At 39.2% G+C, this 15,271-nt stretch overlaps 1 protein-coding gene across 1 annotated transcript in view; it reads right to left on the bottom strand.

Moving 5' to 3' along the window:
• Positions 1–15,271, bottom strand: part of Nt5c2 (5'-nucleotidase, cytosolic II) — a 145,872-nt gene that overhangs the window by 61,017 nt on the left and 69,584 nt on the right. The window contains exon 2 of the mRNA XM_059256887.1: positions 2,783–2,902. Within this exon, the coding sequence (XP_059112870.1) occupies positions 2,783–2,902 (120 nt within the window). The remainder of the gene's footprint in view (positions 1–2,782; positions 2,903–15,271) is intronic.

Here is a 15,271-nt window from a genome sequence, read left to right as displayed (position 1 = left end):
CCAGGACTCGGTGCTGCTAGGCAAACACTCTGTCAACTAAGCTATACCCATAGCCCCATGTTTTCTTTACACATATAAACATGCCGTTTTTAAAGCCCAAGAGATGGCTCACTGGATAAAAATGCTTGCTGCACAAGTCTTAATAACCCGAGTTCAATCTCTGGAAACCACAGTAGAAAGTTATCTTGTTACCACCATACATGAAAACCCACACTCACACATGCATATCACATACACTCAATAATAATAAACATTTAAAAGTTTTAAGGGGCTGGAGAGATGGTCCAGTGGTTGGAAGCACTGGCTGTTCTTCCAGAGGACCTGGGTTCAACTCCCAGCAGCCACATGGTGTAGCATGAATCTTAAAGAGTCTTATTAATAAAATCAAACCTGAGGCCAGTTATTGGGGTCAACACTGGAAGATCAGAGAAGCACAACAAGCCCACAGCCACCTCACCTTGCCAATTCCTCAGCTGATCCTGTTTCCTGAGACTGGAAGCTTCTGAGTCCTCATCCAAATGGATCTCAGCTGAACTGCTTCTTGAAAGCCTGAATGCTTAACCAGCTCTAGTTCTGGTCCTCACGCCTTATATACCTTTCTGCTTTCTGCCATCACTTCCTGGGATTAAAGGCTCACTTTCTGGGATTAAAGGCTTGTGTCACCATGCCTGGCTGTTTCCAGTGTGGCCTTGAACTCACAGAGATCCAGACGGATTTCTGCCTCTGGAATGCTAGGATTAAAGGCGTGAGTACCACCATTTTCTAGCCTCTGTATCTAGTGGCTGTTCTGTTCTCTGACCCCAGATAAGTTTATTAGGGTGCACAATATTTTGGGGAACACAATACCACCACAACATGGCCGCTTACAACTGTCTGTAACTCCAGTTCCAGGGGATCTGACACCTTCACACCAATGCACATAAAATAAAGTTTAAAAAAAATAAAATTAAATAAACATTTAAAAGTTTTAAAATTCCGCGCTATACTTGAATTCCTATAGCATATACCAACACACCATACAGAAAGGAAAGTCGTCAATACCTACTATGTAATTTGGAGACTTGACAGGAACCAGAAATTTTTTTCACTTTTCTAGGGCTTAAGGAATAATAGTCTGATACCCATAAATACTACATAGTGATCTACCATTAGTAAAATGTCATCAGTTTACATTAAAAACCAACTACTAACCAGGCTATATGTCCATTCCTTAATTCTATTCTTTTCTATGTAGAAAGGCAAGGTCAGAACTATATAACATTCTTTAAATAAACACTACAAAATTGTTATTCTGTATTTTGTGTTTTTATCTTTATTTTAAGACAAGGACTCGGGGTTGGGGATTTAGCTCAGTGGTAGAGCGCTTGCCTAACAAGCACAAGGCCCTGGGTTTGGTCCTCAGCTCAAACAAAAAGACAAGGACTCATGTAGCCCAGGCTGGCCTTGAACTCATGATCCTCCTGTTTCTACCTCCCAAGTGCTGAGATTACAAGTGTGCACTACCACACCAGGGTTAAGTAAACACAATTTTAAATTCTGCTTAAAAATTATAGCTAGGGGCTAGAGAGTTAAGAGCGTAACAGTTAAGAGCTCTGTCTGCTCTTACAGAGGACCTGGGTTCAATTCCTAGACCCACAGTTGTCTCTAACTCCAGTTCCAGAGGATCCAGTTACACAGGCATGCATACAGGCAAAACACCTGCTCATAAAAAAATAATAAATAAATGTTTAAAAGATTTTTAATTTTAAATTTATAATTTTAGATTTATAATTTAAAAAGATTATAATCAGTTTATGGTAAATAGCAGTTAAGAATTTTTGTTAAAGAATTTAAATTCTATTATATTCTATTAAAATTTCAGTTAAGAATTTCATCCTCATTGCCGGGCGGTGGTGGCGCACGCCTTTAATCCCAGCACTTGGGAGGCAGAGCCAGGCGGATCTCTGTGAGTTCGAGGCCAGCCTGGGCTACCAAGTGAGTTCCAGGAAAGGCACAAAGCTACACAGAGAAACCCTGTCTCAAAAAACAAAAAACAAACAAACAAACAAAAAAAAAAATTTCATCCTCAGAGGGTAATAGCACTTGTTACGAAAGTCTGGTGACCTGAGTTCAATCCCAGAAGCCATATAAAGATGGGAGAAAGAGAGAACAGATGTCACAGAGTTGTCCTCTAACTTCTACATGTGCACTGTGGCATGGCCACATGCATGCGTGAGCGCGTGTACACACACACACACACACACAAACACATCATCATAAATAAGTTTAAAAAATAATGTCAATCTTAGCAAGGCATGATGGTATGTGCCTATTGTCCTGGCTACTTGGAAGGCTGAGAATGGAGGAACACTGAGCCTATGTATTCAAGGTCAGCCTGGGCATCACAGCAAGACTCCATCTTTTAAAAAACAAAGAAACCTAGATAGAGTGGGGTATATCTATAATCATAGCACCTGGCAAGCTGAGGCAGGAGGATTGACACGAGTTCAATGCCAGCCTGGGCTACGTGAGACTACCAAAAAGAAAGCGGAAAAGAAATTTCAATCCAATTAACTAGGTGCAATTTTCTAGCAGATAGACTTTGTTCAGGATTTTTACCAGTAGCTATAAACAGCAGATGGTGTGCTCTAGGTAAAAACTTGAGTGTCACTAGCTTTGAACCACTGGCTATATGCTCTGTGGTAAATTACTTAACATCTCTGTATATGAATTCCATCACCTGAAGCCTAAGAGTAGAAAGTATAGACTTCCTAGAGGTGTTCTGAGGATGAAGCTATCTTACCGGTGATAGGCTTCTCGCCGATACTTTTTCAAGGCATGTTTATCCATGTTAGCAGGAACATCTGCTGCATTCTGTAATCGATCACTCCAGGAGGTTGTCATTTTATTTGAATGATGAATTCTAGAAGAGAAAATCAACAATTTAGTAGTTTGATATTGGCACTGGTATACTAACATGCCATTTAAAAAATATTTTTTAAAAACTGTAGCTGTACACCTTTTGCCGGGTGGTGGTGGTGGTGCACACCTTTAATCCTAGCACTCAGGAGGCAGAGACAGGAGGATTTCTGTGAGTTTAAGGCCAGACTGGTCTATAGAGAGAGTTCCAGGATAGCCAGGGCTACACAGAGAAACTCTGTATCAAAAAAGAATTTTAAAAAAGTACAATTTTCATCACATTAGAAAAAACATTCATTAGGAACAGAGTAGAGAGCTGTGTATCTTTGCATTAAGTACTTTGACAACTAGGCAATTCTTAGATTTCACTTTCTCGAAGTTTTCACTTGTTCATTATTTACTGTTTTGTTTTTACTACTGCTAGAGATCAAACCCAAAGCACACACCAAAGCATGTATTCTAAAACTGAGTTACACTCTTATTAAAATACCAGTGTTTGTGAAAACATCTAGAATATAACATCCTAGTATTTCCTTCATGAATCAGTACAGCTGTGTTATCTCCCACTCAGAGATCAGGCCAATAAACATTCCTTCACGGAGGGAAGACTTGGGGTTTGCATGAAATTCACCACTCCTCAAGATTATATACGAGATTATGTAAGGGGTGAGCTTCTTCAAAGAGTGGCACAGATTTTTGTTGAGTAGTCCATACTGTACATAGAACTTTCCACTAGTATAGCTGCCTGAGAGTCTCTCATGAGACTAGACAGATCACAGGTCCTAGGAGAAAACATACTATTATTCTGCTAAATGAACATTGTACCAAGCCAACACATAGTGACTTAGTGCATACTCAGATTAGTGCATCTCTCAACCTTCATCAGAGAAACAACTTCTTGCAGTAGCTGGACATTAACATAGACCCAAAATGTGCCAAAGTACAAATAAGAGACTGCAAAGTGCTCAGCCCTATATGAGACATCTGTGTCACAACCCTCCTCCCAAGGCTCAGGGAAGAGGGGGTAGATACACTGTAAGAATCAGAGCCAGTGGATAAGAAGTCGTATTTTCTGAACACAGCAAGACAGCTACACATATGGACTCAAAGAGGTTGTGACAGAATACCCAAGCTTAAGTCAGATGTAATCCCAACATGGAGGGAAATGGGTATGAAGTTCCATCTGATAACTTCTGGAAACGGGAGAGTCACTTTTATATAAAAGAGTGGTCTTATAGCTGGTCAGTGCTGGCACATGCCTTTAATCCCGGCATTTGGGAGGCAGAGGCAGGTAGATCTCTATAAGGCCAGTCTGATCTACAAAGCCAGTTCCAGGACTGCTGTGGGATGTCTTTCTGTATGCTTGAATATATGTTGCTCCCATTGGCTAGTAAATAAAGCTGCATTGGCCTACGACAAGGCAGCTTAGAGGCAGGTGGGAAATCCAAGCAAAGATATGGAGAGAAGAAAGAAGAGTAGGGAGAGACGCCTAGCCAACACCCAAGAAGCAACAAGATGCCACGTGGCAAAACACAGATTAACAGAAATGGGTTAATTTAAGATGAAAGAGCTAGCTAGCAAGAGGCCTGCCATAGGCCTCTTCTGACAAGGGGCAGGAGAAAAACCAAATTAATTAAGGGACTATTCTATTCCTACTAGTCTCAATTCTTTGATTCTATTCTGATTCTTTAAACTTTTCTTAAAGTATGAATTTTATATCAAAATTTATAAGATTTATATATATATATATTAAACTTTGTTAAGATATTAATAGTCATATAGAATACTAATTCTAGAAAAAAAGGCTTCAATTAGCTGCCTATACATGTCTTTGTGTTCGAGTCTCTTATCAGTTTTCTGCAGGAATTCACGGCCAGGCCTAACATCAACTGAAGTCTTCAGGAAGAAGATAGGGCCCCACAACAAGAATAATTCCACGTGGACAATAATAATAACACTAAGCTGACAAACATCATCTACAGATCAGCTTTGGACTACGACGTGCTCAGAGCAATTTTGAAAGGGCTAGCTGAGATGATCCAGTCTTAAAGACTACTTGAATAAGGACTTGAGATAAGTCCTGAACTTTGCCATTATGCTCAAACTGGACAACAAAGGATATAGTTACCTTTCCTAGAATTTGACAATTAACCCAAAATTTTTCTTTTCAGAATAACGTACCTTCGCCCACACCCAGAAGGAAGCAATTTTAAGAATACAACGCCCACATTCCCAAAGAGGTAGTGTGGGGCGGGTGGTTTTTTGGTCTTTTAATGGGTTTTGGGTCTGGGATAATTTTCATTGTTTAGGAGGGTTGGTTACAAGTTGTTGTTAAGGGTTAGGAAAAGGGCTAGGCAAAGGAGATTAGATTTAGATTTAAGGTGCTTGTTAAAAAAAAAAAGAAAAAGAAAATTACTAGTTTTAAATACTTTACATTGGATTGGATTTTTTTATATTGTATACAAATTATATATATACTGAGATTGATATTGCTAGAAAATGCCATACATATAATTCTAACCTTGTTCAAGATATTGTACTTATACCATTAATTTAACAATGTAATGCAATTTGCTGAATGTTATTATTAACAACTATTATATAAAAAGAAATGAAAGTTAGGTGTTAGACATTACAATATAACTTGTAGTCATATTAGGTATGTTTTCAAGATTGAACAGATATATTTTAGATAGACAGGTCATCTTCAAACCCTCCAGAGATCTACAGAATATGTCATTTAAAATGTTTTAATAACTTAGAAAATTTTTCTTTTTGGTTATGACTATGAGACATGTCGGCTCCTGGCAGTACCAATCTACTTCAGAGAAAATATGGCATTGAAGAAACTGCATATGGAGTTAACTTTCATTGTGGCAAGTTAGCCACTGGACAACAAAGTATCCTTGAATCAACTGCTGACAAATAGGACAAAATGGACAGACAGGACATGAAACAAAGGACTACCGATTCTTGCCAAGACAAGTGTGGTTGTGGCTTTAACAAAAGGCATCTTCTGAGGCCAGGACAATATGGCACCATCCCTGAAGTGGCCTTTGCAATCCAGAAAAGGTACAGTACCCTTTTCTTCGAAGGCAGCTGAACAGGCAGTGGGCCGATGGCTTCTGATGTGCAGTTGAACAGCAGCTGAAACAGTTATTCTTGAAGAGTAACTAAACTCACACCTTTCAATAGTAGACTGGCATTTAATAGAAGGATATGGAGAACGGGATGCTGAGATGAAGCCACACACACGTAGCCAAGAAGAATGGACAGCTGAATTAAAAAAACATCAACAATTTCCAGAATTTAAAATCCTGAATCATGACATGGCACTAGTAGAATTCTGGTGTTTCTGGTACATGGACTGCTCTCACCAAATGTGAGGTCGAACTTTTAACTTTGTGTACATCCTACCTCCCAAATGAGTCTGTCAGATACACTAAGCCTATAGGCTGAAGATGATGCCCCAACACTGCAGAGAAACCTCAGGTGACTGTCCAGGCAGGGGGCTGTTTCTGTCAACTCACATTTTTTTTTTGGAAGCTGCTTGCATGCACTTCCTGTTTTTATTTTTTATTAGGTAATATTATTTCCTTCTTGGGTCTCTGAGGGAGTTGAAGATTAGTTATAATTATAGTTTTCCTTGTTAAGAATTTCAGAAAAGAAACTCACTAAAGAGGTGTAAGTGTACAAATTTGAAAGACATTACAAGGTAGTTCTGTTAGTAATATAAGTTAGGATAGAAAGTGAATCAGGTACATATTGGACTTACCAAAATAGGATAATGGAATTATTTTCTCTGAATTTGTCAAATGCAAATGGACTAGACATTGTTTAGGTATTTATTGCTTGTATATATGGTATATAGTTATTGTACTTTTGCATATAGTTTTTCTGATATTAGTTATAACTTTTTTCCTTTTTTCTTTTTATTAAAATAGAAAAGGGGAAATATGGTGATATTTTATTTGTACTGAAATGTGATTTTATTTGTATGTTAATAAATAAAGTTGCCTGGGGTCAGAGCTAATAGCAAGCCATAGCAGAAGCCGTGCAGAGGTGGTGGTGCACACCTTTAATCCAGATCACATGACAGGCAGATCTCTGTGTGTTCAAGGATACAGCCAGCATGGAGACACACGCCTTTAATCACAATACCAACCATAGAAGACCTGGAGGTCTGTATAGACAAGCAGTGACGAGGAGGTCATGTGGTTGGGTTTACAATCAATGAGAAGGCAGAACAGAAAGTCAATAAAAAGACAGATACACAGGAAGTAGCTCTCTTTCTGAGGGGAAGGACAACAGTGGCAGCGAAGGGTAAAGAAAGGTTTTTTAGTATCAGCTCTTAACTACTGCTCTGACCTCTGGGGCTTTTAACTCTGAATTTGGCTCTGTGTTTCTTATTTAATAAAAACTGTTCATCTACATAGGCCATAGAGTTGTAAATAATATTAAGCCTCTGAGGGATTATTTTATAAGCAGCTGCAGGACCATGGGGCTGGGTGGGACCAGAGAAACATGCCACTACACAGGAAAGCCAAGGCTACACAGAGAGACCCTGTCTTGGAAAAAACAAAACAAAAAAAGAAGGTAACCTTAAGTAGGTGGACTATTCTATAGTGGATAGCCCACACCCAAAAGCATACAGACAGCACAAATTGGGCCTGATGGACTTAAAGAGGACACAAAGTTGGGCAGGTAGGGACACAGTAAGGCAGCTGTACATGGTGGATCTGGAGGAGCTGAGAGAAGGGGTGTGATTAAGAACAAAATATCCTGTATGAGATTCTGAAAGAATCAGAGTGTGTGTATGAGTGTCTGTGTATGTGTGTTTCAAGGCAGGGTTTCTCTGTGTAGCTCTGGCTGTCCTGGAACTTGCTCTGTTGACCAGGCTGCACTTGAATTCAGAGATCTACCTGCCTCTGTCTCCCGAATGCATGCTGGAATTAAAGGTGTGCACCACCACCATCCGACAATAAAAAAAAATATTATTTAAAATACTGACTGGCAAATCAAATGTTGGAAATAAAGAAACTATTAATTCTAATACAATGCTGAGAATAAAAATACCACAAACTCTGGAAAACAATTTATCTTTGTTCTAAAAAATTAAACATGTATCTACCATGTCTTAGCCTTTCTACTAGGTATCCAAGTAAAATTAAAATATATATCCATATAAAACTTATATATGAATATTCTTAGGAGTTTTATAAACCAAAAACTAGTAACAACCCAAATGTCTACCAACATTATGAATGGATAGTGATATGTCTATATACTACAATACTACTGTGCAATAAAAATAAATGAACTAATTATATACAAAACATTAAAACGCAAGATAATGCCGAGGGTAAAGAGAAAAAGACTGCATGCTGAGCAGGTGAGATGGCTCATCAGGTTAAGGTCCTTACCACCAAACCTGGTGACCTGAGGTCAAATACCAGGATGGGGGGGGGGGATTGATTTCTGCAAACTGTCCTTTGACCTCCACATACTCACCCTGGCATGTGCAGCCACACACACATAAATAAGTAAAATTGCAATTTAAAAAAAGTAAGATTGCATGCTATATAATTACATTTATATGAAATACTAGAAAATGTTCACTAACCTATAGTGAAGAAGGTGTTACCCAGGGTTTCAGAAGGTAAAGAGGTATTAACACACCACCAACCCCAGGACTCAGCAGGATAAGGAACGAGAGTCTAACCTCAGCTACAGAACCAGATCCTGACTCAAAGAACAGAAAACAGAAAGGAGTCTAAGAAAACTTCCTGTGAGCAGAGGTATGTTCACTATCTTGGTTAGAATGGTTCCGCAGATTATACATATCAAAATTATACCCTAGCCAGGCATGGTGGTACACACCTGTTACCTCAACACTTGGAAAATAGAAGCAGGAGGATCAGGAGTTCAAGGCCAGCTTCAGCTACACAGTGAGTTCTAGGTCAGCCTGAGTTATACAAAACATTGTCTCAAAAACAAAATTATGCCGGGAGGTGGTGGCACACATCTTTAATCCCAGCACTCAGGAGGCAGAGCCAGGCGGATCTCTGTGAGTTCGAGGCCAGCCTGGTCTACAGAGCGAGATCCAGGACAGGCACCAACACAGGTACTACACAGAGAAACCCTGTCTCAAAAAACCAAAACACCTGTACAGAGTGTTAGGTTTTTGGTTTTGATTACTTTTGTTTTTTTTGCGTTTTGGGTTTTCGAGGCAGGGATTCTCTGTGTAGCAGTCCTGGCTGTCCTGGAACTCACTCTGTAGACCAGGCTGGCCTAGAACTCAGAGATTGGCCTGCCTCTGCCTCCAGGGTGCTCAGATTAAAGGCGTGCGCCACCTATCTATCAGTTGCTACTATATCTTATCCCAACAACAAAACCTCCAAACCAAAAGACCCTCTATTAAACCTAACACTCGCCGGGTGATGATGGTGCATGCCTTTAATCCCAGCCCTTGAGAGGCAGAGGCAGGCAGATCTCTGTAAGTTCGAGGACAGCCTGGTCTGCAGCGTGAGTTTCAGGACAGCCAGGGCTACACAGAGACATATAATATATATTATATAACAGAATAATTCTGTGCTATGTCATTAAATACCCAGTTTGCAAAATAGTTTTATCTGAACAGTAACAAATGAAATGAATTTGTAATTATTTAAAATGTTATCATTTCATACTTTAAAAATACTTCGCCAGGCAGTGGTGGCACACGCCTTTAATCCCAGCACTCGAGAGGCAGAGGCAGGTGGATCTCTGTGAGTTCGAGGCCAGCCTGGTCTACAGAGCTTGTCCAAGACAGGCTCCAAAGCTACACAGAGAAACCCTGTCTCGAAAAACCAAAAAAAAAAAAAAAATTTTCATAGACCAAACATATACAGTGCCCCTTTGTGACTACCATCACCCTTCACCAAAGAAAGAAGGCATGGTGCTAGAGCAGCTAGAAATAATAAATTAAAAACAAACAAACAAAACAGGGAACATTTGACATTTCAGGCTAAGCCTGGCTATCAATCTGTAATTAATATACTGATATTCTAGCTGGGCATGGTGGTACATGCCCATAATTGCTAGCCTTGAGCTTGAAGGAGGTGCTTCTCCAGTTCCAGCTAGTCTTGGTTACACAAGATCCTGTCTATCAAAAACTTAAAATTAAATGCTGATGGTCTGCAGAAGTCTTCCTGTGTCCTGCAATAAAAATAGCTGCTGCTGGGCAGGACCAGGCAGGACTGAGAAACTTCAGCCTACAATGGTCAATACATAGGAAGATCGCTTTTTCTTGCTCTGATGTTAATGTTAGGTAGGAACTCTTTATATAACCCAGGCTGATCTTGAATTTGTAATCATCTTGCCTCAACTTTTGAATGTACATACCAGTATACCCAAGAAACCCGTTATTTTAAAACTACAACCAGAGCAAATCTAACATTTAATTTGATATGACATAAGAAAACCTTGTATCTACCCATAAAATGTCAAGAAAAATCCAATTATGATATCCTATTATATTCAAGTCCAAAATCAAAGTTTATAAAAATCAAGACTTATTTTCATAATTAAACATTAAAACAAAATAACACACTTCCAGAGTTTATTTTAACAAAGGTTCTTTGACCATGCTATTTTAACTGTTTCAGAACATGTCAGTTAGAAAGATGTGAGAACTTTAACAGTATGCAGTATAAACTCACCAGGCAAAGTGTCTAACACAGCAGTGCTAGTCAAATACTTTTCAATGGAGTAAGTATGTCAACACAGACAACAGGGTCAGAATAATTAGTAAATATGAACAGTCACTGTTTTACATTAAAATTTATTTTTGGAGGGCTGGAGAAATGGCTTAGTGGTTAAGAGCAATTGTAGCTCTTGCAGAGGACCCAGGTTCAATTCCCAGTCTCCCACATGATGGTTGTCAACCACCCATAACTCCGGTCTAGAGGATTCAATCTCTCTCTTGACCTCTTCAGGCACCAAGCTCATATGTAGTTCACATACATTTATGCATACAAAAATGAATAAATCTAATAAAAATTTAATTTTAAAAAACTTTATTTTGAAGCTGGGAGGTGGTGGCACACACCTTTGATCACAGTACTTGGGAGGCAGAGGCAGGCAGATCTCTGTGAGTTCAAGGCCAGCCTGGTCTACAGAGTGAGTTCCAAGACAGCCAAGGCTACACACAGAAACCCAGTCTCGAAAAACAAAACAAAACTTTATTTTGTATTAGAAATAAAAACTTGGAATTTACCAGTTTTTATAATTGACCATCTCCATTCTGAAAACACTGCTCTGAAACTAAAAATGAGAAGGGTAATTCGATATAATCTTCTCATCAGGTCCAGAGCTTATTTTGTTCTTAATACCTCTTTTATTTACACACATTAAAGTTTATATACTACCTATATAAAATAGGTAATTTTATGGAAAATGAAGTTATTGCTATACTCTCCACTTATATGCCTGTACTGTACTCAGCAGCTGCATTTTATGTAGCCCTTGATTAACACTAACCTTTCATAGATGACCAAGTTAAAGTCAAGAAAGCAAAGTGCTTACCCAGTTGATTTTATCATTATATTGTGCTTATGAGTCTCCCTTAACGTATTTGCAAATCAACTTATTTATAATACATTCCTGTAGCCAGAAGTTTTCCTGTGTCCCGCAGCTGCTAGGTCCCAAATAAACACACAGAGGCTTATATTAATTACAAACTGATTGGTCTATGGCTCAGGCTTATTGCTAGCTAGCTCTGACATCTTAAATTAACCCATTTTTATTCATCTATATTTTGACACGTGGCCATGGCGCCACTGGTCTGCTGGTATCTTGTTCCTTGGGCAGTTGGATGGCATCTACCCTGACTCCACCATTCTTCTCCTTGTCTCTCTGCTTGGATTTTCTCTTATCCTGTCTTACCATAGGCCAAAGCAGCTTTATTTATCAACCAATGGGAGCAACATATGTTCACAGCATACAGAAAGACCATCCCACAGCACATTCCCTTAAAAACAAAAATTAGATGTGAATTTTCTTTCATTCATTTACAAATACTGAAAAACTTCTCATATCTGTAATTAAAAGTGTCACCTATGACTTAAAGAACACTTTGAAATAGTGTTATAACTTTTTAAAAATACACTATAGCTTTTTCTTTGTTCTTAGAGTCTCTCTGTATTGTCCTTGCTGGTCTCAAACTCTGGTCTGAACTTCCTGCTTCAGCCTGGAGCCTAAACTGGACGGACACAAGCATCTTCCCCTCACCCTTGGAACTGAACCTTAAACCATACCTATGCCAGGCATCACTCAACCCCAGACCTCTTTACTTTTGACTAGGCTGGGATCCCCTTGCCCCAGCTTCCTCATAAGGATTCAATACTAAACTAGCTAAGCTTATTGCTTTTAAGGTATGTTATAGCCTTTGTTCCTTCTTATCACAAAAGTAACATATAGAAGGAAATATACATTTAAAGTACTTTAAGATGAAAGAATGCCAATTTTGCAGGAAAAAAAAAAAACTCCTAAAAACTGTTGTATCAAAACTACTAAATCTCTTGAGCTGGAGAGATCGCTCAGTGGTTAAAAGCACTGGCTGCTCTTCCAAAGGTCCTGAGTTCAATTCCCAGCAACCACATGGTGGCTTACAACCTTCTGTAATGAGATCTGGTGCCCTCTTCTGGCCTGCAAGCATACCTGCAGACAGAATATTATATATAATAAATAAATAAAAATATTTTTAAAAAACTACTAAATCTCTCAATTTTGAATCTTTCAAATGCTCATGTCAAGTGGTATGGTGGATCAAACCTATAATCTGAGAATTTGGGAGGTTAAGAACAGCATTAGATCTGCAAATTGGAGGCCAACTTGGGTTACATAGTAGTTCCAAACCAGCCCGGGCAACAGAGTGAGACCTTACTTCAAAAACCGGGATTAAGGCTGACAAGATGGCTCAATGGGTTAAAGGCACTTGGAAAACAAGCCTGGCAACTTGAATTTGGTTCCCAGAACCCACCTAAGGGTGGAAGAGAACTGGCCGCAAAGCTGTTCTCTGACCATATCTGTGTCATGGTACGCAGACCCACACACACACATCATGCACATGAACACATAATTTACTATTATTATATTCTATGTGTAGGGCTATATGGACTGCATGTATGTCTATGTACCACAGATATGTCTGGTGCCCTCATAAGCCAGAAGAGGGTATCAGGTTCCCTGGACTGTGTTACAGACAACAGTAAACCACCATGTGGGCACTAGGATCAAACCTATATTCTCTGGAAGAGCAGCCAGTGCTCTGAACTGCTAAGCCATCTCTCAAGCCCCTCGTAACTTTTTAAAACGCATGATCAACAGAGTGGGACCAGAGGCAACTCCATGGAACACTTATGGCCCTGTGTTCAATTCCAACATCATAAAAAATGAATTTAAAAAAATTTTTTAAATTGTAATTAAGTCATGACCAACAGCTTTTTGCACCCCCACGCCTTTTTTTTTTTTTTCTTTCGTTTCAGTGTTGGGGATAGAGCCTTGGTCCTGGAGTGTGCTATGCAAAGCACTCTACCACTAACATCTTTCATTCATTTCATTTTTTAATCCATAGATATTCGTATCATTTGCCTCAAACTGTACAATAAATTGTTGTTAAAGCTAACATTCAAAAGACTTTTTTATCACAGGGGCCGGTGAGATGGCTCAGTGGTTAAGGGCAATTGCTGCTCTTAACTACAGTTCTCAGTACCCACATCAGGCAGCTCTCCACCACCTGTACTTTAAGGGACGTGATGCCCTCTTCAACTGCACATACAACACACAAACATACAGACACACACAGATTCACACATTTTTTTTTAAAGAGTCTGCACACCAAAAGGATGGTTAACAAATTCCAAAAAGGGGGGTAGGGTGGGAACGCTACTCATATATTTGCATATAACACTTCCAGATGCTAAAGTATGCCTTTGATCAGTCTCTCGGTGCCTGTCTCTGTCTCTTCCTTTCAACTCTAAGCCCTATAATGTTGAAACTATTTTCAGCACTATCCCAAGCATCATGCACAGTAAACTTAATACACAGACAGAAATACATGCACCCCTCCCAATACAGGCATGGTAGTTCACACCCGTAAAACCAGCATTTGGGAGACTGAGGCAGGAAGATTGCCAAAGTTCAAGAGCTACATAGTGAATTCCAGAATAGCTTGATCTACAGTGGAAGATCCTGTTTCTAACAGCTGTCTCAACACACACACACAATGCACACATGCAAATATGTGAAGTAAATGAACTGCTAAACCTCTACATTTCAAGCTCTGTGTTTCGAAAGCTAATTTGTGTACAAGCCCAAAAATACTGCCCAAGTTCCTTTTAATGCTCTAAATGAAATGTAAAAATCTTACCCTTGGTTCACAAATGTGTACGAATCCCGGCTTGATTAATGTAATAATATTTTGCTAACCTTTCAACATCAGGCTTTAGAACAAAAGAGTCCTTGTTCTCTGGTGGAAAAATAACAAAGCTGAGAGGACTGTGTCAAGTGAGAAATGCAGTACCTGTTGCCTTGACAATTTGTTTCTCTGTTTCAAGCAACAGCCTTCTCCTATCTGTACTCTGAAATTCTAGTTGGAAACACAAATTTAGCCGGGTATATTGGCCTGTAGTAACGGCAAGAAGATAGGGAATTCAAGGCCAACCATGGATTCATAGCAAGTTTGAGGCCAGCCTGGAATACATGAGACTCTGTCTCCAAAAAAGGAGAAGTATAAGGTGTGAAGAACAGTGGCTGACATGCAGAAGTGCTTAATTTATAATGCTCAAACCTACAGTGTTTTAATACATAAGGCCTCTGCACAGGGCACTTCATGCTTAGAAAAATGTATAGCTAATTTCTACTTTCAGGTCCCAAACTTCACAATCCCCATCACATGCCAAAGGTTCTCACCATATTATAAATTTCCTAAGTCAATTTAAGTATATTAAATTTAATCTACTATCCACAGACAGAACTATTTCAAGAATTCATTCATTAAATCTACCTCAAAAGGAAACCAGAGGCAGGAAGATAGCTCAGACAATAGAGTGCTTGCCTCCAGAGCATGACCTGAGTTGAATTACTAGAGCCCACTGGACAGAGCCCAACAAGAGACCCTGTTTCAAAGGAGGTAAATGGCATTTCTGAAAATGACACCCTAACTTGTCTTTTGACCTCACAAGCTCATACATGCACAAAAACAAATATAAATTTAATAAACACAAAACAAAAAAATAAAATAGGACTGGGGTGCAGGTCAGTTAGCAGAATGATTGTCTAGCAAGCATGAGGCCTTGGGTTCTAACCCCAATACCACATAAATTGGGTGTGG

Source organism: Peromyscus eremicus, chromosome 1 (assembly GCF_949786415.1).
Source record: "Peromyscus eremicus chromosome 1, PerEre_H2_v1, whole genome shotgun sequence".
Lineage (NCBI taxonomy): Eukaryota > Metazoa > Chordata > Mammalia > Rodentia > Cricetidae > Peromyscus > Peromyscus eremicus.
Note: the sequence above shows the minus strand (reverse complement) of the source record. Positions and strands in the feature narration are given on the sequence as shown.